This window comes from Chroicocephalus ridibundus, chromosome 9 (assembly GCF_963924245.1).
Source record: "Chroicocephalus ridibundus chromosome 9, bChrRid1.1, whole genome shotgun sequence".
Classification (NCBI taxonomy): Eukaryota; Metazoa; Chordata; class Aves; order Charadriiformes; family Laridae; genus Chroicocephalus; species Chroicocephalus ridibundus.
This window is the reverse complement of record NC_086292.1, coordinates 5,846,415-5,869,231: the sequence shown is the minus strand read 5'-3', so window position 1 is coordinate 5,869,231 and position 22,817 is coordinate 5,846,415. Positions and strand designations below refer to the sequence as shown.

Here is a 22,817-nt window from a genome sequence, read left to right as displayed (position 1 = left end):
GGTACCTGCAGCTTTTTTTTTTTTTTTAAAAAAGACCAACTGTTTCAGTTTCTACGTTTGTGCAAGACTCTAGCGAGCCTGAAAATGGAAATCAGATGCCAAAATAATTAAGGCATTTTTTTTAAAAAAAAAAAAAAAAAGAAAATCTTACCCTCTGCTGTGCAGACTTTTTACTCCTACAAGACAGGAAGCTGAGAAGCAGAGAAATGATGCAGCATCACAAGATATGCACTTTACCGAACATTATTTGTGTATTTCAGCACCTCCCTTGCCAACTATAATTACCTGGGAGTTAATTGGGCAGGTCTAACCGCTAGATACAGATTTCAGGAATCCTGTGCCCAAAACCACCTCACCACGCGCTAAGAAGGTCATAAAAGACCTTCTTAGTCAAAAGCAAAGTATGGTGCAACCAAACCATCATCAGACCGAAATCATCACTTTTATTCTAAAAAGCAGAGCCATCATGAGGCAAAGCCTCCGGTACAACATAAATCACCTTTCCTGGGAGAAAATACTTGGAGACTTTGTTCTTTCAAGATACTCGTCCTCCAGAGCAAGCTGGTTACTGATACCTGTTGTTCTTCACCCGGACTGGATGTATCCTCCGACCAAGGCACACGTAAAGAGCTCCCTCACACGCTCTCTCAGGAGCCGCAGCGCTACAAATAAAAGAATAAAAGCAGCCCAGTGTGTGTTATTAATGACAAGTTATCGGAGGATCTAGGACCACAGCCAGGCAGGAGCTTCACTGCGATTCGGTAGGGAAGATGAACGCTTCGCCAGGTCAGATCCCTCCTTCTTTCCTCCTCTGTGCAAAGATTTGCGATAAACCATTCTGTCACAGCAGCCGGGAGGCGATTGCCCTGCCCTAAAGGGCTTATAACTGAGCTTTAACTAAAAGACAAAGGGAGACAAGTGAGGAGGCGCTGGGTAGAGGCACAAAAAAAAAAAAACCTGAAGCATTATATATAAAAGGCAAAGTGAATTTTATTTTGGTCCCAGTTAAATGCTATTCGAAGAGTTCAGGATAATATTGGCAGTTATTAGAGCTGCAGTACAAGCCTCAGAGGTTCAATTTTCTGAGTGGCTACAGCTGTGCCACCTTCTAAATCCTTGGGTCCTGATTTATTCATGGCATTAGGAATGCAAAATGCAAGCAGAGGGAAGTAGGCCAACAAGAGAATAGAAAGCAGGGACACAGAGGAACCAGTTTCTTCATTCCAGCTGAAAACAGGTTGAAATTATTAACTCTTTCAGAGCAAGCTCTCTCTGGAAGGGCAACCCAGCCTGATGCGTAAAAATGCACAAAGGAGTCTCTCCCCACCGAATAAAATCACGATTAACAGAAACACAAAGCAAACATGGCTTCAGAAAAAGAATTGGGCTTAACTCTAGCCCCAGGCATTGGCGTTTTCAGATGCATTGTGCTCAGTCTGACATGTCTGACCAGGAAGGGGTTAACGGCTTTGGTCCTGCGGACCAGATGTTGAGCTGGTGCAGCTGGGTGGAGCTGTGCCTGCTCGCCCCAGACTGGACTCTGGCCCTCTGCTTTGAAATCCTGGCTGCCTGATGCCCACTCCGAGATTTCTCTGAGGGGAAAGGCCCAACTTTCTGGAAGCAGCTGAACGGGCCACTAGAAAAGCTGCAGGATGTGGCTAAGCAGAAATGACCACTGCCCTGACCTGCTTGTAATACTACAGAAATGCTACAGAATACTACAAAACCCTTAAATGGAGGCATGTAGAAGCCTCCTGAGAAGGGAGGGCAGACAGGGACTGGAGCAAGTCAGCAACTTTTACTCACGGGGAGACAGGACACAAACCAGCACTCCCCGAGATCAGCCGATATTAGAAGTTTGGGCCTCAAAACAGCATCCTCTAGAAAGAAAAGAAAAAAAACCACACTCGAGAGCAGACCCAAATGACACGAGACCAAGCGCATCCTTTCTAGGGAACCATGCTGAATATAATCCCCTCAGAGGGAAGCTGCAGCTCTGACCTAAACTTAAATATTCTGGGGCGCTGTTTGACAACATGAACATGAGCCTCCCATGAACTTTTCATCCTGCCTTGTTCCTATCAAATAGTACCAGAAAACATTTGTTTCTGCTACAGTTTCATAGCGCGTACATACAGACAGCACCTTACAATGGGTAGAAATGGCCACTAGAGGTAAATCAGCGGTTTGCCACTTACCGGGAAATGGATGGGTCTTGACCATCTCCCATTTTAGTCTTCTGGGCAGATGCTGTGGTCAGCCGAGTCTTTGAGCACATGTTTGTAATAGAAAATGGTCTACAAAATTTACCACAGTGATTAGACCGTAAAGAACGAGCAGGGCAGGGAGGGGAAAGGAAGAGATACAGCAGCACATTCCTCCCTAAAAGGGCCATTCTTCTGTTCAAGTAGAATGTTGGTAAAGTCATATATTTAGAGAAAAAAAAATAAAAACGGGTCCAGATGTGAAAGACAAGAACTACCAATGCATACAAAGAGGTTAAAAGTCATCTCAGGTGCTCAGCAAAACGAGGCACGTCATTAGGCACATGCATGGGAAGGATTTTAAACGGACATCTCGACCCACAAAGCTGACAATAAAGGAAAGCTCTCTGTCCGGTTACTTTATTTCTGCATCTCTAAGTGTCCAGCTTGTGCACTTCAATGACAAAATTGTACTTAATTTGTTTAAAGACTTTTGTAACACAGGGTACAATAAAAGACCTGTGATGCTGCAACAACAGTCTTCCATGACATGATTCTGTGTGTTTTCAACCAAACACCAACCTCAAGGGAACACTAGTCTCAGGGACGAATAATTATACAGTATTCAGAATACCCTAAAGGACTCCGCTCTAAGCCTCTTTAAATACATTTACATACATCACACACATGCTTAGGAACCTAGGCACCTTTCACAACTGCAACAAAGCCTCTGGCAGCACCTTCCAGTCTGACAGGAATGCTACAGAGCTCTGCTCCTTCCACATGCACTCCGAACAGCACCCAGGGAACGTGAACACATCCTTAGTGGCTCTGGAGTCACTCTCAGGACTGATCCCTCTACTGGATCAAAGTACAGATTCACAATACAAAATTCAGTATACTCTGACCCATCTTACAAGTGGTTACAACCTCGGTTTACAGCAGTGAAATAAAGTTCACTGAAATTTCGGAGATCCGAGTCCAGTTTCTCCCAACTTCTACTCAGTGTTAAAATTAAGCAACAGGAAAGAGACACATTTTGTATCAGAGTTCCTTCAAAATGGCATGTTGGAAACATTTTACAGAATATAATTATATATATATAAATGTACAATATACAACACATACAGAGCTATAAAACAGAAAAAGGAAAGCTACATTTGCACTTGTCAATAGAAAATGGTGAGCTGGTGGCAACATTGTTCAAATGCTCAAGTCATCAATAAACCATCGACTGAGCACCAAATTTTCCAGCTCCGTTAGAAGAAGGTTATAAGCAATGGTAGCAAGAAGTCTCTTTTGGAAGCTTCATAACGAAGTTCAGAGGGTCAGTTTGGTCAGCATGTTAAAAGCCACTATATACACAGCACAAGAGGGAACTGGGAAACTCGTAGTGCTCCAATCCAGTATACATGTATGGTATCCCTGAAAGGCTGATTAAATTGTTTCTCATTACCTACTGGCGAGGAAGGCAAAGCAGGTCAGGGATCAACATTGCTTATAAATGAAGCAGCACTGCTCATTGCAGTTTTGAGATGGAAAACGTTTGTTTCTCAATCAAAGCAGATACTCCAACAGAGAAAAAAGTGAGGATGATACACAACACAAGGAGCTCAGCAGCTCCAGACCAGAGGAGTTCAGTGTTAGCGAACCAAGGCAGCCTAAGCATTCCCTCCATGTCTTCACTTTCCTAAAACAGATGTCAGCACAAAAACACAGACAAGGGTAATCACTCTGTTTCTCTCCTCTAGTGAAGGAAGAATTAGTGACACAGTCCATTATATTCTGCTTTCCTGTTCCAGATGATAAAAAGGCTCCAGGGTCACACTTGCACATTCTCTGCTTTACTGTGAGAGGCCTGGGAAACGCGACTGATGCTGCTTTCAATAAAGACCTTCAGGCCCTCTAAACCTTGCGAATAGAGATATTCCAGATACCAGTCCCACCTCCTTCCCTATAAAAACAGAAAGAATAATCAGATGTGCAAGACATAACTTTGTCTCTTTCTTAGGCCAATCTGAAAACGTTTGCAAATATCATCATCTTCCACAGTCTGACAACATCCATCCTAGTCTGTAAAAACCCACAGGTATACAGGTCAGGTCCTGTTCCCAAATGCCCACGCTTTCCACTTATGTATTACACATTCTTAGCTTGAACATGACAAATCATAATTTTATTTTTTAATACTGAAGATGTTTATAAGTCCCAGTTCTAAAACGTCTATTGGATCAACAGTGAAGACGTCAGGAACCAAATAAACACGGATATTAAAGCCTTCCTTCCATCACCAATGGCGATTCCTACAGGTCGGGTTTGAAGTACACTGTGACACAGGAAAGGAAACAAAACTGCCACTGTACTTGCTCAGTGGAGGATCCCTGTTCAAAGATATAACAAAAGCTACACGTCCATCACAGAAATTTAATATTAAGTTCATTGATAACAGAAATTTTGCTTCAGGTACACCAAAAATACAACTTTTTTCTGAAGCCTGCAGAGAACAATAAACAGCCTTGTCCTAATACTGCAATGAGTCATGGAGGAAACATAAAAATCTCAGACCACTACCCACAGATGGCTAGATACATAATTTCTCAGATGCTGATGCCCTCTTGTTTGGCCCTGTTGAGAGATTGAACCAGAGTCTACAGCTGGACTTTTCCCCTTCAAAAATTTTTATAGCGCATTAGTGGAATTTATTAATATTATCGTCTCCTCCCCTTCTGCATAGCTGCTGAAAATTGCCTGTTTTCACTTCACTTTTCACAAAACAAAAAATCTTACCTTAATTAAACTGAAGTTGAAGGTGGTATCATCTGGCCAAGCCTTAAGGACAGGGAATAAAAACAGTATCAAGTCAGACAAAAAGTATGTCCAGAGCTGCTAGCCCTGTGCTTAGTCCCCTCCTAAATTAGGAATTTCAGGTGTGCAAAGAAATTCAGAGGTTTTTTTAGTCATGCTTCAGAATGGGATTCCAGCATCATAGTGTGTCCACAAGCAGCAAGGTAACGTGCAAACCCTCTTGCCCTGTGCTGCAGCATTACTGGATAACAGCAGAGAATATTTATAGGTATCTTTAACCATTGTCTCTCTACAGTGTAAGAGCTACCCATTAGACAGGTAATTCCCAACAATGAGAAAGAACAAGAGGAGAGAACCAACTGACATTCAGATTATTGCTTATGTTCTCTGAGCGTGCTGCAGAGCAGTGCCCTCTGGTGCTCAGCACTGAAGCGTTTAAGAAAAGATGACACTGCAGCTAAAATTTTTTTCCTGTCTTAAGACACATCTGTGATAGCTGCTAAGCAAAATCTCTATCTTGGTTCTGCAGTAGAGGAAGGAGGCAAAAATTCTCCACCAGGTTTTTGGGCTGGGTTTTTTTGTTGTTGTTTTGTTGGGTTTTGGTTGGGCTTTTGTTTTGTTGTTGGGTTGTTTTTTTTTACTTACAAAAGCTACAAAGAAGAATAAGGAAGCCTCAGCATGGAAAGGATCCAGACAAAAGATATGAAAAACCAATCCTGATACAACAGGAGAAAGACCAGGAAAAAGAAGTTGTATATAAGAAAAATAAAATAGCTTCCTCTGGCAAAGACAAAACTTGGCTTTAATCAGCAGCAAGAAACAAACTACCTAGATCCAGGACACCGAGTATATAAAGAAAGGCAAATTTGTGAAGTGTTCCTAACCAGTATTCTTTGCTTCAACTTTAACCTCAGGTTTCCCTTGCTTCATTCCAGGAGCCACACCTGCACACACCTTCAGTTTGCCAGTGTTCCTCACAACAAAATGGCATCTTTGTGCAGCCCTTGGGTAGCCTACAAAACCTGATTTTTCGGAGCAGCACGCACATCTCAGAACAACAACAACTCCAGCAAGCTGCTCCCTCTACCATTCAGTAGCTGCACTGAACACATGATGGCACACCAAGTTCAAGACGACTAGTAACAGAACTCGTATCAGACTATACAAGACAGGACCATATTATTTTACTTCTGTACCTGAGGTAGCTATTTGTATTTCTTTTTTAATAAGCTATTCTCAAAAAGCTACTGCAAGAGCCAGAAAGCACTGCTAAAAGTTCTACCGTGCGCACCTGTATACAACTATGTATTTCTTGACCTCCTGAAGTTTAAATGTTTGGGTCATGCTCCATATTTTGTGCGGCAGGATGCACTATTGGGCAGCTTTTACTTAATTAGTCATTTATTTCATTATTTAGCTATTTCAGTTTTATCCTCAAAATGATCATAAGCACAAATTCACATCTAAAACTGTTACATTCATGCTTGCATACCATGCCAAGACTACTCAAATTGTGCCGCTGATCTGACACAAAACACAGAACATCATACCAGTTTACTCTACAAGTCAGCCAGTCGACTGAGATACACTTCTTTAGAGAAACTGTCAAGACAAAACACCTGGTGCTGTGCCAAAGGCCCAAATGTTGGTCTATACCATTACCTGCTGCAGGAAGCGGACAGCATAGCCCATCATGGCTGGGTGGTTGACAATGTTAAAGCTGGTTTTGACTTCCTTCACTGCGGTTTTCTTCAGCAGTTCATCATCCATACGAAGACCCTGAGGATGAGTATCCTTCTGGAATGCACTGGATGTCCACAGACAACCCACCATAGCTATTAGGTACTGGTTGTACTCTTGGTATGTCTGGCTACTGAACCTGAATTGCAGCATTTTCTGAGAGACAAGCAAACAAATATCAATATTTATTGAAATAGTATCCTCAAAGCAGTTGTGTGCTCCCTCCAATCCTTAAAAGAATTCCACCAGAACACCTCCCCTCCATTCAACCCAGCTCCTTGTTAAGGTCTATTCTAGCACATAGCAGATTTGGCCACAATACCTTTTTACTCAGATCATTTTCTTTTGCAGCCACCAAGTTGGTTCGATACCTGAAAAAACAAACAAAAGAGAAAGTTAGGTGCCTGTTAATTTTTACTACCTACCAGTATTGAAAAAGGCTGGAGGAACGTATTAAGAAAAGCTTGTTTCCTCCATGAGAGAGATCAAACTTTACTGGTTAAAAAAAAAGGACATGAAAAAAGAATTCAAAGGGACTTTAGCACTTGGCCTAGACCCACCTTTTCCAGACGGAGTAGGGAGACACCCAATAACACTCATATCTCAAACGATTAAGACACGACTGGATTGCCTGGGACAGTCACCTTCATAAAGGCAATACTGCCTTAAAATCAGCAGAAAAACGCAGTGTATTTTTAAGGGAGACTTTCATTCACTAAGCAGAGAAACGGAAGCCACTGGAAGTAATGCAACTTGACAGTTGTTCTATATAATAAGCACTAGCTCCTCTTATTTCCCAGAAACCATCCTGTCATGTTAATTACCCTGCAGACTCCTTAGAGAAAGAGCCACATGGAGAGCCTTGCGCCAGCTGTCAGCAATTGGCTACTCTTTCTTCTCAGATGCAACCACTGGAACTAACAAGGCCAAGAACAGCAGCCCTGTTGGTGGATCCTGCAGAGAGCTAAGCAGTGCTGTCTTTGGACCCGAAGGCAGCATGAGGCAGTCCCAAATTCCCACAGAGACTGGAGGTGGCAGAGGTGCTTCCTACACAGCACGTTCCAGAATTTATAAGGAAAAGTTCAAGTCTAGCAGTCAAAGCACAGGAGTGAGAAGTTGTAAACTACTAGTGATTCCAACTGTCTGACTTAAGTTCTCCCAAAACAATATAGGAACTCCTTCCTTCACATATCAAAGATGTGGAGGTAATACTAGTGAAGAGGTCAGAACCTTGCTATTTTGGATAACAGACTGAAAAAAGAGAACAGAAATGACAGCTATAAAATCTTGTATCATGAAAGCTGTGCGCAACTGGAACATTCACCTTTGCCTTGCATGGTAAGAAAACGTAGATTTCAGATGCTACACCAAAGTAATTTCATTTCCAAAAGATTGAAAGAGAAGACAAGGAGTCCCTACACTTGTAGTACCTGTACATGATGTAGCAGAGCTGATTCAAGTTGACAGAATCCATGCTGAGAAGCGCTGGGTAGAAAACCCCAGCAGGAGGCATTATCAACAAAGGCAGATTGTACCTCAGATACATGTCACACACCTGCAGGAATGAAGCAAGTCCAGACAGATTATTACTGCCATTAATACACCCCAAAGCATCTAAGAGCAAAAGAGAGTGTGACACTGCATTTCAGTCAGCTCCATCAACTTCACCTAGGAGGGAAGGCCAGGGTGAAGTAATTCCATTTGTTTCCTTCTCAGTCTGAGACATATTCCTCAGTCCATATTTCAGTCTCTGCTTCAACTGTTTAGGTATACCATATATTTCGACATGGTTACTTGCTGGGTCAAATCTACCCAGATTCCTGTAAAAAAGCAGCAGCCATTTTCTTTTTTTTGATCTTTTAGATAATTCTGACATATGTAGCTGGGATTGCACTAGACCTGACCTCGCTCCCAGCCTGGCTTGCTGATACCAGCAAGCCAAACAGACCATACATCTCTTCCAATTGGAAAATTAAATCTTTCTATTTAACCTTGCTGGAATTGCATGAACACACAATAAGGCATTGCTCTAAGAAGAGATGACATGGTCATAAAACATGGGTTTATTATCAGACTCATGTTTAGAATTTAAGGTTGAGTTTTGTTGCTTGCCGCGTGCACAGCTCGTGCAACCAATCAGCAAGTTGTCGGATGCGGAATCAGAACGTCTATAATAACTGAGCTATCTGTGCAATAAACTGGCATTAACCTGATCACATTGGTCGCTGTGTTATTGTCCGAGCCTTCCGCACCGACAATTTGCTGATTGGTTGCACGAGCTGTGCACGCAGCAAGCAACATATTATAATTGGCTTAAAGCATCTGTCCACGCGGACAATCACCCCTCCTATATCCTGGGTGAAGTTCTACATTTCGCACACTGAATTCAGCACACTTTCTCATATCTTGTTGGTCTCAGCATTTCTAACATCGCTACAATGTTTTCACATAGCCTTCAAACTAACAAAGCCTACATAGTTGTTAGCAGTTCTTCGGTTAGCAGCTCTTCGGTGCTTGGCCTAGATAGTTGTTAGCAGCTCTTCCGTGCTTGGAGTGTTCACAGGATGACCCCTTTGTATTAAAAATCCTCCTCCAGAGTTTCAAGTAAAAAACAAAGACATTTTAAAATTTCTGCAGATTTAATGAGATCTTCAGCTATAATGACAGTCTTAATGTATGGATAAATAATTGAAAGCTATATTGCTGTAACTTAACATGTTACTGTCCTCTATAGCTTAGCCACAGTAACTATTCCCAAAGGCATACATCATTCTCAGAAGAGTAGTGGTCTAAGAATGTGTATATCCAGTTACTGCAGCTCAAACCATAAAGAACTAAGCTAAAGAACTAAGAACTATCCCAATATGGATACTTTTTACATTTTGTTAAATTAGGCACAACAATTGTTTTAGGACTCTTTCCTCTCATTTCATAACAGACTTTTCACTAAAGATTGTTTGCCAGACCTTCACCTTCCCTTTTGCTATTAGTACAGCTATACCACGTAAGGTATAGGCAGGTATTTGTATGCAACTGAATTACTGGTATTTTCAGAAATCTAAACTCTTAATATCTCCGCTGCATGATTTTAGAAGTCTCTGGAGTTCTAAATACATAAGCAAAACATCAAGAAAAAAATTCAAATCCTAGTTGTCTGCTAGAGCACCAATAATCAGATATCCAAGGGTGCAAGATTCTTTGCATATTCCCGTAAAATGAGCATTTACTTATTTTAAACACACTGCTTTATGCAAAGCTTGTTGCCCATTAGCTTTGTACATTTTTAACGGACATTTTAGTTACAATTAGTTCCCAGAACTATCATTGTTTTTTCAACTCTTCACAATTTTATCCAAATTGTAGAAGGAACAGCACAGCCGGAGTTCACACGGCAGTGAGCACATCTACAGAGAAGATGTGAGGAAGTCAGAGAATAGGCTTAAGCCTATTTGATGCTGCTTAGTTTGTCTACAGGACAAACTGGGGAAAAAACTCAATTTTTTTTAAGGAAAACATCAGGATATGTTGTTTGAGATTGAACTGAATATTGTTCTTTTCTATAAATTAGCATTAAAAAAGCATCTTATGCCATATTGCTACTTCCCCTGCCACAGTTCACCTCTAACTTAAGAGCAACCACTTTCTAGCGGCATATTTAGTTCTGCCTATGGATATAACAGCAGCAGCTATCACCTGTAGGTCTACCAAGTATTTGGAACATTCCTGCATTTAACCACAGAGTTCTGTAAACTATAATGAGGAAGGTGTTGCCATGCTCCAGCTTAAAAAATGCAAACAGCTTTAGAGTACTGGGATTTTGAAAGCCAAAATGAATGAGATACATACGGTCTCATAGAAATCCAGGATGAAGTACAGCAAAAAAAGATGATTGTTTTCCAAACGCAATGCAACAGTAGAGATCCTTCCAACAAAGTGGATCAGTTCAGCCACCGTGTTCACTAATCCTGAAAGGGTGGTATTCCTGCAGCAATGACATAACGCAACAATAGTATGTACACCTCTTTGCAAATGCTAAAAAGTGGTAAAAAAGCAACTGAAGTGTATCCTTCTGCCCCACCAAGCATTCAGCACCATGCATTTGTTCTTCAGTATACCCAGTAACATACTGCTACCAAGATTATTACAAACGTGACCCAACTGTCAGTTTTTCGACTTCCGGACATTTCAATTTTCAGTGTCAATAGAAATATTTTTAAAGAACAGGACTGACAAGATAGCTTACAATATAGGAGAAACGTTACATCATTATTAACCTTCTAGTTGGTCTTTATGCTAGGTAATAGGGCTAGAATACGTATCTAAATGCACTAGCGAACAATGGACAGAACACTGTATTGCATTTATTTCAGACAAACTTACAAAGGATGGACTTGAGAGTCAGACTCAGAATCCAAGTGAATCACGTGCCAATTTAACCAGTTCTGCAACAGCTCTTTCAAGCTCTCAATAACACTGCACTGCAACAGGCAAAGAGAACACAGATTGATGACAATTTACATAAGTGAATAATACTAAATAAAAAATGTCATGAGAATTTACATATACAAGGCAAGATATCAAGAGCTTCTCAGGACCATAAAGAGCAGTGAGATAATTGCACGTCCCATTGAACTGAATGTACGTGTTCCATAGTATTTGAAACTCGCATTCTCAAGGAAAAGCTGAGTTAAAATTGCAACAAAACAAACCAACTATTATCTTGTGTGCTATCAATTCGTTCTATTTCCAGTGCCCCAGTTTAATTCCAGTCAAAAAAAAGAAACTATCTTAAAGGCACTCAAATTCCCAAAGAAGTTACATACTTTACTCTCACTTGGGCACAGACTTCCCCAAAAGAAGTGTCCTATACAATCCCTCAGGCTGCTACACCTGACACAAGGGCAGACAGCAATATCAACTGGAAGTAAACAGCCACTGTACTCACTTAAATTACCTTAAAGTAAAGGGACGATGTGAAGAAGAGCTGTGCCAGGGGATCATAGAGATGCGACTTCATTTCTAAAACAGATGAGAAAGCAGCATGGTATCTGTGCACACTTTCTATCCCCCAAGATGAGACACTGTCCAGCCTCACCCAAAGGATCTGCAACACATACCGGAGAAGGTGCCGAGGGGGATCCAACTCACAAGTCTGAGGACTTGTGATCGGCAGCAGACACCATCCCAGAGAGGAAGGCTCTTATACAGGAACTCTTCACAGGAAAAGAATCCCTCCTACGAAGCAGAAGATGAACATTCAAAAACTCATCTCGTATGCCTGCACCACGCTCACTTCACCTTGGAGAAAGAAAGAGGCCTACACCTCCTTCTTGCCATACAATTCACCAGGACATTCAAATTATTCTCAAGATCATTTTCAAATTATCTTCCCTGCAGAAAGCAAGGCCATCTCCAGAATACTGACTCACTACAGGAACACGTATTTTTATTACTTGAGACACCATCACTTCTCAGAGATACTACAGGAAGCAGGTAAGTCCCAAAAGTACTTTAAGGGAAGACTTTGTGAAACCCTTGGCTTCCACAAACCAGGCACTTACCTGCAAGAAACACTCTGTCTTGTAGACAGTTTCCAGGAAGTCCTTGAATTCTTCTTCATATTGGCTATTATCAGCCACACACCAGGTGCATTCTAAACAGGAGAGAATATTGTATTTGAATATGAGCACAGCAAGAACAAGCACAAATCAGAAACAAAGTTCACTTCTCCAGTAGCTGTTTCAACGCCATGTGATTAATCACTATAAATCCAAAGAGCAAAGTACCATTATTGAAAGGTGAAAAGCCTCAGACATCATTTACCTCCCTAGCACACAAGGACATACTGAGTTCCTACCTTCCTGGAGAGTCTGGCCCATCCAATAGTAGAGCCTCAGGTAAACAGATTCATCTTTGATGCAATTCATATAGTGAAGCAATAAAGGGTTTGTTAGCACTGAACCCATCTGGGAAGGAAACTGCAAGAGAAATCAAGAAAAAGTTATTCAGCATTTACATCAGCAAATTGCCAGAGAATCTCATCCTGTCACAATTGTCTAATCCTTTTACCAGCAACAATGCCATCTCCAGGACTCATTCGCCACCTTCAGGTAGGACCAGGCGCTCTGTCAGAACCAGGTAGCTCACACACTATCCACGTATAAACAGAGCATAGAGGAATATCCTTCGATCTCAGAACATTCAGTGAACTTACTGTGACCTTCCCAAAAACTCACCTCCAGACGGTGGATATTTTGTAGCAGCTGAGAAAAGGTCTGCAGTTGCTCCACTGGAAAAGACTCATCCCTACTGTACAACTTAACACAGTTCTTTTCTCTGTCCTCTTCTAAATCATTTCTGTTTGTACTGCTTGCGGGTATCATCAACTGGGTATTCCATTTCTGTAGAAAATAAACATAAATGAATAGCAATGGCTTGGTTTCCAATGCAATAAAGTGCACTTATGGCCAGTGTTCCCATAAAGACTCTGTTTTGCAAAAACGGTATCCAGGCCTTCATTATAATGGGGATGCTGCATTTCTACATAGCTACTCCACCTTTCACAGTGCTGAAATAAAGCCTGACTCCCATTATTTGCCAATATTCATACTGAAAACAGCTGCTTGGCACCCTCTAGGGCCTGCCTTAGGCCCATAACCTACCCTTTTTCGTGACTGAGGTTGAGCTGTGCCTAAAAACAGCGTCTGGAACACTGGAGAGTTTGCCTGGTTTCTTCGCCTTACTGTGTTGATTGCTGCTTTCCATGGGCCCTCTGAATTCTTGAAGTAAGTCTGAAAATAGAAATCGGATGTCTTTGCAAGAAGCCAGACTAAGACAAAGCGACAGAAAGATCAGTTTCTATTCTGATAAATGTCACCACAGCAGTGTATATAGACCCAATCTGCTTGACAGACCAAGACGTTAGGTGTTCACAGCACAAAACTCTCATCGTTCCTCAGTTTCATTACCTTTTGCCTATAGTTCAATAGTTCTGCTTCTGAAATGATGTCCCCTTTTCCAGAAGGGATCTCCAACACTTCTGATTTATAATCCTCATTCAGATCAACCATCAATTCAGAGAGTAAGTATACATTAACATAAAACATGACCAAGGTATGCTTCTGCTGAGTACTAGGAGGAAAGCCTCCCGAATTCAGCATCAGTGATATCCAACAAACAGAACAATTCAACAAGTAATCAAATTTGCGAATTAATGTAGATACTACAGCTAAAAAGAAAACTGGAGAAATGAACCCAACACCTTTTCTGCACAAAACTTATTTTTTGTCACTTCAATTGCAATCAGTCTTTAAATCCTAATCAAGTGCTAAACCACCACAAAAGTATTCCGATTGATCTGGGCCTAGGTAATAAAGCTTTTATTGTACAAGTTAACACAATGCGTTCATAAAAACAGTTGAAGGTGTATTGGGTTTTAGTTGCTAGCTACTTGCTTCACTTCTGTGCATACCAAAAAACGTAAACTCTCCAAAGATGACTGTGCAGCACCATGCAAGGTATAAGTTTACAGAGCAATGTAAGTACACAAACAGATCGAAATAAAACAATTTTTATAGAAACACAACTTGCCTACATATAGATTAAACATCTCCTTTAAAAAAACCCCAAACCTTAAGTCTATCCCATTGAAGTACCAAAAGAAAATTTGTTGTAGAATTTACATCTCACCTGCTGCTACTTCATTATCTATTCAGTTTTGGCTACACATATCCTATTTGGTCAAAGGGCTACGCATACACATAGGCTTCTCTAAAAGAGAAGTCATTTTTTGCTGTTACCTTGAGGCTCTGGCAAATCAGCTTACTGCACTTTTCCCCTCTTTTTTTCCCCTCTTTCCTATGACATAGGCTTTCCCAGTGGGAAGTTACTCACTGACTTCCATTGTTATTTGTACTTGAGAAAGTCAGCAATTTGGACAATGCCATGTACAAATAAGAGTTTGTTTCCTGAAGAACTTAACATCCTGTGAAACAAGTCAAATCCAGCAAGAACACCAAAAAGAGGATTAAAGTAGTCCTCATAAGGGTAAAGGTAGATGCCATTACAGCCCAAATCATCTCATTGTGCTGAAGAGGAAACAAAACGCAAGGTAAAGAATCCTCATCTAAACCTGATTTTACTCAGTGAAAAGAGAAAATAGAATTAATCTTCACCGCTAAATCACGCTATAGTTAAACAGAAAGCTCAGTACAAATACTGTCATGAGTACTGGTTCCAAAGAGATTAAATGTAATTCCTTACCTTCATTTTCCCTGGAAGGGTTATGGTCACCAACTCAGGACAGAAGAGTTTGTAAAGTGATAGTAGAGCCTGCAGATGAGGCTGCATTCCCTGTCAAATAGCAGAACAAAAGGAAAAATATGCAGGGTATGTTTTTAATATAGAAACAGAATACTGTATTCTAGAAGCAAAAAAAACCCCAGTGATTACTAAAAGCTTTCTAAAGCTTCATGTCAGTAAGTAATCATGGATAAAAAGCTGAAAATTAAAGGAAGAACAGAAACTGTGTCAACGAAATACCATAGGAAGGGTATTGAAAAAGGAATTTTCTGTAGTCATAACCCTAATAAAGAATTTAACAATCAAAACTATGAAAAATACAGTCTTCTGCTAAGTGCTCCAAAAACATATTATAGCTACATTTTTTTTTCTCTACAAAGAAGGGAGCAAGATCCTCTACAATCTTATATTTCTCAGTCATTTCTGACACCACTTGAAAAAGAAAGATGAACAGAAAATTAAAGACAGTAATAGATAAATTAATCTGCCCCTTGCTTCAGAGATTTTACCACTTTTAGCCATAAAATGTATAGCTTTGTGCACATCATTGCACATGCTCACAGAACACCAGTGGAAATTAGGGATGCACATGCAAGATAGACAATCCCTGATGCTACAAAGACTACAACCTACAATTCCAAGACTAACCCTGTCCTGAGACACTAGCCACTCTTTTCCACCCTGTAAGGACATTAGTCTTACAAACTGCATTATTAACCACAGTTCAAACTCTACAAGATTTGAAGTAAACTCACCATTTTTACTTGGAGGTCAAGCAGTCTCCTAATCCGAAAAGGCTTGACTGGAAAAACAATTAGGAACATAGTGGATTTAAAAACCACTGTATCAGACATTTAAGCAAAAAATGCAATGCTGCTTTTATTATAGAAAGTTATGGCAAAGGAAGCAGAATCAATCAGTTTTATTTCTAGGCTAAGAGATCGGTTTCTGTGGGAAAGCAACGGAAGATCAGCGAGAAGGATTGTAAATGCACTCAAGTGATTCACACCTAGGGTACTGGAAAACACATATATCACACTAATTGTTATTCAGTTTCGGGTGCTTGCAAGAAAAACACTTGCACTTAGATAACATAAGTCTATGATGGACTCAGGGACACTTTATCTAGCCGCTTGAGAATCCTGGCCTGTTGTTGAAGGACATCAAAATACAGTGGGAAAATTATGCCTGTTTGAACCCTTTAAATACCAGAGAGAACAGGGAGTCCGCGCCCGCTTTTGCTAACAAGGACTCTCTCACTGCCAAGGACTCTTACTAACAAGAACTCTCTCTCACGCTGCGGTGCCCACGGTCCCTGCTTGCATGCCTCTGCCCAGGTGTTGCTTCAGAGATTCCCTGGCCTGCGAGGTATCGAGATTAAATTTGTTCTTTGCTTTCCATCTGTGGTTTGTGGTTATTCCTGCGTCCTGCCTGCATCAGCTCACATAGTTTCTGATTCAGAAAGCGTTACACAAATCAGGCTGAACTACCACTCATGCTTCTTTGCCTTAAAAGCAATATATTGGCTAGTCATTGCATTAGTTCCATCGGAAGAAAAGGCAGTGCCATCAGAGAGAATAAGAAACAAAATGGTATTCCATCTCATACAATTGGATTGACTCACCACTTTCTTTCCTGGTCAGCAGGTAGAGCAGGTGGCAGACATAGGGGCACTGCAAAGAAAAAGGCAGCAACGAATTATCCTGCTGGTGCAGACTGATAGTCAGGATACACTGGAAGCAACATACAGGCTTCACAAGCTAATATTGTTTCATTCAGTTGGCTGCCTCAAGTCATCACTGCATCCCTGTTGCGGCAGAACATATCTTATTTCCCTTAGGAAGCAGCATGTTCTTTACACGTCACATACGTCAATTTTATTTAGAAACATTACATGCACTATGAGCAGTCCCTATAGTAATCAAGCTATCTAGTGAGCTTGGATCTTGTTTTTTGGAACACGGTCTAGATATTTCAGCAGCCAGCAGTGAAAGCACAATTACATTTTCAAAAAGAAAGGCACCTTTGAGTCAAAACAATTTAACTACCACTGAGGCTGTAAGGCTCTTCAATTAGTTTCACACCAACTCTGATGCACTTTTCAATTGGCCCATCATGCCTGAAGATGCTCTTTTAAACAACGAGAACTTAAATCCAGTTTTATGAAAAGATTGTAACTAATGTTAACCTAAAACTGTTTAAAACTTTGCAAGAAATATAACTCAGAACCTTGTGAACTATAAAAGTCTTAGCCACAAAACACCCTAAGCCAAAAGAGTATAATGTATCTAACATGACTGCAAGATGACCTTAATATGAACTGAATTCAAACACTTCAATATTGCATCACCTGGATTTTACAGTTGCCATATAGCAGAAATCTCCTCATTGCTTATTCTCATTTTAGCTACATTTCAAATGGATTAATTAGAACAGCATTTAGAGTTTCTCACCTTCAAATAAACATTGCTCTAAAAGGTTTTTTTTCTTTTTGCCCAAGGTATGCAAGTCAGTTTCTCCCCAGGAGTGGGAGACTTCACCTGCTGATGTCTGATATCAAAGGCAATCCCAGGGTCATAGTTACTCTTTAGAATACACTGTCACTCTGCTTGTGATGCAGAATAGCAACACCTGGTAACACAGTTAAATAACCAGACCACAGTATTGAAACTAAAATAACCCTACAATACTTCACGGTTTCTGAATCTAAATTACCCAGCAATCTTAGAATGCAACATAAAAAAGAAAATAAATCCCAGCTATCAGAAAATGGTCTCTGACCAACACCTACTCCAGACTAATTCTAGCATTAATATGCATACTGCTACTGAACATTTATGTTTATTTTGCAAATTCCATATATTCTTCATCTCTCCTTACCATCTTCTCATCTTGCAAGAAGGAAAAGAAGAAACCATAGAGGGCGTGAAGTTCTTCCTTGTGATCAATGAAGTCAAACATTGTGATCAGCCATCTTAAAAAAAGCAGCTGTAGATAGGAAAAAAGCCACATTACATTAAGTGATGGGCAAAAGCAAGACAGACCAGTTACTAACCAATTTAAGAGAGACAATCATTAGGGATACATGCCACTCTCAAAGACAACTAGACAGGTACAGATGAACAGTACAGGGATAATTAATCTGTGGAAGAAAGCCTGCCATATGGCATCAACTGCCATATCAGAGTGGAAAAGCAGCTCAGTTCTGAATACGTGCCCCTCACCGCAAGAGAAACATTGAGGTGCTGGAGCGTGTCCAGAAAGCAACGGAGCTGGTGAGGGGTCTGGAGCACAAGTCTTATGAGGAGCGGCTGAGAAAACTGAGGTTGTTTAGTCTGGAGAAAAGGAGGCTGAGGGCAGACCTTATCGCTCTCTACAACTGCCTGAAAGGAGGTGGGTATCGGTCTCTTCTCCCAGGTAAGAGGTGACAGGATGACAGGAAATGGCCTCAAATTGTGCCAGGGGAGGTTTAGATTGGCTATTAGGAAATATTCCTTCACAGAAAGGGTTGTCAAGCATTGGAACAGACTGCCCAGGGAAGTGGTTGAGTCGCCATTCCTGGAGGTATTTAAACAACGCGTAGATGGGGTGCTTTGGGACATGGCTCAGCAGTGAACTTGGCACTGCTAGGTTAACAGCTGGACTCTATCTTAAGGATCTTTTCCACGTAAATGATTTTATGATGTAAACCTTTGAGCAGACCATGTGAAGGTGAAAAGATTGTTTTACTAACTTTAAGTCACATTGCCATGGCCAAGGCACAGAGAACCTAAGGGATACGTGGCTGAATATGATGAATAATGGCTCACATAGCTGAAGTATTTCACAGCCATGTTGGTGGAGAAACCATTCCTAAGGAATTCAGAAATACAAGACAAGCAGGAACTGTGCAGATTTCCGCTCACACTTCAAAAGTGTTCCTTAGTTCCCACTGCCATTCCAGCAATGGGTGTCTCTGCCAATCTTTTTAAGTGACAGCATCTTATGCAAGAACCTGGTACATTAAAACCTCAGGATTTTTGCTTCCTGAAAATAAACTCTCCTCATCATTCCCTGTGCAGAAGCAATAAATACTGTAACCATTTCCTAAGTTACCTGGATGTTGTCTGAACATTTGCTGACACAGAGCCAAGATACAGCTGAAACCACAGAAGTTTCTGGTATTACTGAGGCTGGAACGAGGCTCTTCAATAAACGAGTATTCACTGTATCAGCTGGAAAACAAACATTTTAAAATAAGATGTTGCTCATATACTAGGTTATTTGATATGGTTTTGCAGCTTAGGTCAAAATTCCCTCTGGACAAGATTATTCAGAGCTTCATTGCTTAAAGTGACAGTGTATAAGAATCCAGGAGGGACTTAACTATACCTCAAAGAACTATGAGAAATATTTCTTTCCAGTTTTAAGAGTCTTTTAGTACTGAAATAGTCTTTAGACTCTTGGCAAGACAATTAAAAGCAACACAAATTTCTGGTAAAGTTAAATAATCAATTGCTTCAGCAAAGAAGTATATGACTGTCAGCCAAACATCAGCAGATTAGTGTTCGTGAGATAAGCCAGTAATTTTAAATCAAGAACAGCACTGAACTACTTCCATAATGGGGAAAGAATCTTGTGTGCTCCTCTTGGGTTGGAGCAATGGGAAACTTTAGGGGTTTTTTTAATTGAATATTTCATTATTTCAAAGTATAAGTGGTGGACACCATTTCTAAGAAAGCAGTACAAGGGCTGCACTGACACTGCTGAATTCTTTATTAGGATGACATTTTAATTTTAGCAAGTTTCACTAATACAACTATGTCTGTTTGTTCAATTATTTTAATCTTGGGCAAAAGAAACCTACACAAACAGTTACAACAGGGAAGAGACACATGGTTGCTAAGGACACACTTCAAGTCTTTCAGACCCCTGCAATTACAAACAAAGGAAGTAAGCTTTTAAAAAAATATTTGTAAGAAGCCATAATATTTTTCTGGGTATCACTCCTCTGTAGCAAGAGGGGAGGTTATTTTTAGCATGAACTCAGTAACTACACCACAGCATGCCAGAAAAATTAATTTTACACTAAAGTACCTAACAATACAGTCACCATAAACACATTGTCTCAAGCAGGTTTGATTAGAGGGGAAAGAGACATTCACTTAAGACACACTAGCAGTACATAAATATTTTACCGAGTTTGCCACTGAGTGCCACTTTTAACAATACATCAAATCCTTCAGGGGGTAACCCTCTTTGCAGGGCAACGCTTTCCACAGTAGTCAGGTGTTTCTGCAGGACATTGTTCTTTCTCAATGAAACACGGTCTTGAACTAGGGGGAAAAACAGACAAACAAGGATTAAACAACTTCTGAACTGAAAATGAACTATTTTAAATTTCTCTGAACAGTCCCTACATATATTCCTTTATGTTGGGTTCTTTACGTAGTAACAGAAAGGGGAAAACCTTTTAGGACATTAAAGAAATATTACAAAGCTTGGGCATTAAAGAGGGAAAACAGCAGGTAAAACTAGATAAATTTTTATTATTAAGAATTTAGTTATTATATTTCCAATCCTAGGTAGCTAACCTTAAAACTTCTCTTACCTTGCCCAAAGTAACTCAAAGCTTCCTCAAGGGAGTCTTGCTCGCTATCATTTTCCTGATCGTTAGGAGACTGATGACTCTGGACGCTTTTTTCAGGGTCAGTTCTCCTTCCTTTTCGCCACGCAGAGAGATCAGTTTGATTTTTATGATGAGCTTGTGGTGGCTTCTTCAGGGTCTCTGAACTCTGTCTGCGCTGCATCTTTTCAGACTCCCAGCTGAGACCGGAGAATTTTACTTATACGTCATGTGGGTTCCAATCCTTTATTATGAAGGGGCAAGAAAATAGATCAACTCCAACAGTTGAAGAGCATCAGAGAGCTATTTCCCTGTAAGGAAAGAAAAATGTATTTTCCTGACAAACAGATTTTAGAGACATCCTGCATAACATAACAGAGTAACTTCAGGGGAAATCATTTAGAGCCGACTGCCCTCCAAAAGATCAGAAAAACGTACCCAGAAGATGCCTGTGCATCTTCAACAGTGTATCAAAACTCCATTCTTTCTTTCATTAAAAAACAGAAGGAAAAAAAACACAAGTAAAAATTAACATAAACTCCTTTCAATTATATAGTATTTTGATCCTAAATTAACATAACCAGAAAGTTAGCAGAAGATAAACAACAATTTTTTTCTGAGTTTGTTTTGTGCATTATCAGTTTCATTACTTGTATTGTGTACAACAACGTAATCAGTGAACTGGTCATGATTTCCTACAAGGTAATGCACAGATCTTAGAGGATCATAACAACACTTATTTTCCAATTTTACAGAAACTGGATTCTTCTGCAGCATTTCTACCTAGCAGCTATGATTGAAAAACATATGAAGTTTTGGTAAACTTCCAAGCAAAGGACAAGAGCTAGCAACACTGCAAAACTGCCTAGCTCTGGGTGAAATACAACTGTGAAAAGTGGCATTTTCTCCTCAATATGCTGGACAGATCAACTTTTTACCCAAAAAATATGCAATTTCCTGGATTTGGTAGAGTATGCGTTCATGCCCCTGGATTGCTGGAGTCTACCTTTTGCTTCCCAGCTTTCCTGACAAAATAAAACAGGATGATTTTCAATTCATGCTCCCCCTTCAGCGCTCACTTCTTTATGATGTTAGAATCATCCCTATTTTCCTGTAGGTTCGTTAGTCACTAACTTCCCTGTGCAGCATACCAAAACCAAATCTCTGGCTAGCTATTATGTCAAGACATCCTCTGAACCACACACTGATAGAAACACACAGGGCATTCATATTTACAAATTTAATCTACTGACTTCAGGTGAAACGTACCCCCAAGACCACTAAAGGGCAACACCAAGAATGTAAAAATTCCCATAAAGACGCTTTGCATGATGGTGACTAACAATAACTGAGATGCTTCAAAACAGTGAGAATTCCTGATAGCAACTATATTGTTGTTAGCTTGACATGAGCTGGACTGACATGTAAGAGTTGCAGAAAACCTCAAAAGCACTGGAATCTTCCTGGTTGCACCTTGAATCACCTGAGCACCCTATTAAGGAAGCAGATCCAGCTGACAGCCCTCGGTTACCACACTCTGGAGTACAACAACAACAGCTTTCTCACAGATTCCTCAGCTGTTCTACCTAGTTTGGGGCTTTTTTTCCTTTTGTCTTACAGGAGTTCTACCAGAAAGGTTTGGTGAGGAAGAGAGCAGAACTAACTGACAGGCTGAAACACCGGTTCTTACTAACAGCGAGCCCACCATCGCACAGCTCTTCAGTACCAGACACTTCCACACGGATACTTGGCACGGACACCCCTTCCCTCCTCCCCAGCCCAAGCACGCACACCCTCCTCCCTCCAGCTCCCACAGAGCTCTGACCGCCCGACAAGGGGAGCGGCCTTGAAGGAGGGAAGGGAGGGAGCCGAGGCCTTCCCGGCCAGGCCCCACCGACGGGCCCGAACTCGGGCCTGGCCCCGACGCCGGGCCCAGCCTCACCGGCTACCGAGACGGTCAGTGTCCCCCCCGCCGCCCAGGCCCGCTGCCACGACTACAGCCGTCGCCGCAGTTACCTCCCGCCGGCTTCAACGGCCCGCAGTTCAAACCGCCGCGCCGCCGCCCGCGCATGCGCACTGCCCGCCGCCTCCTCCTGCGCATGCGCACTTCCGGCCGCGCAGTGCCCCCCCCCGCCACCGCCGCCTCCATCCGCGCATGCGCA

The 22,817-nt window shown here is 41.1% G+C and overlaps 1 protein-coding gene across 1 annotated transcript; it reads right to left on the bottom strand.

The window, feature by feature from the left end:
• Positions 1-226: 226 nt before the first annotated feature.
• Positions 227-22,742, bottom strand: CENPI (centromere protein I). The gene is made up of 21 exons (XM_063347106.1): positions 22,672-22,742; positions 20,641-20,966; positions 20,228-20,365; positions 19,146-19,264; positions 17,931-18,038; positions 16,675-16,723; positions 15,806-15,852; positions 15,012-15,101; positions 13,412-13,540; positions 12,986-13,150; positions 12,607-12,727; positions 12,311-12,402; positions 11,867-11,984; positions 11,704-11,768; positions 11,130-11,227; positions 10,596-10,731; positions 8,180-8,304; positions 7,072-7,120; positions 6,672-6,905; positions 4,992-5,033; positions 227-4,158 (listed from the first exon to the last, which is right to left on the bottom strand). The coding sequence occupies exons 2-21, from the start codon at positions 20,837-20,839 to the stop codon at positions 4,027-4,029; spliced, it is 2,256 nt and encodes a 751-aa protein (XP_063203176.1). The 5' UTR covers positions 20,840-20,966; positions 22,672-22,742; the 3' UTR covers positions 227-4,026.
• Between the last annotated feature and the right edge of the window lie 75 nt (positions 22,743-22,817).

Excerpts from the sequence above, each read along its gene's own strand:
- CENPI (XM_063347106.1), bottom strand. The coding sequence starts at position 20,839 with ATGCAGCGCAGACAGAGTTCAGAGACCCTGAAGAAGCCACCACAAGCT. Across the intron at positions 13,541-15,011 it reads CCCTTCCAGGGAAAATGAAG|ACTTACTTCAAGAATTCAGA; the intron begins GTAAGGAATTAC and ends TTCTATTTTCAG. Across the intron at positions 12,728-12,985 it reads AAAATATCCACCGTCTGGAG|TTTCCTTCCCAGATGGGTTC; the intron begins GTGAGTTTTTGG and ends TTTCTCTTGCAG.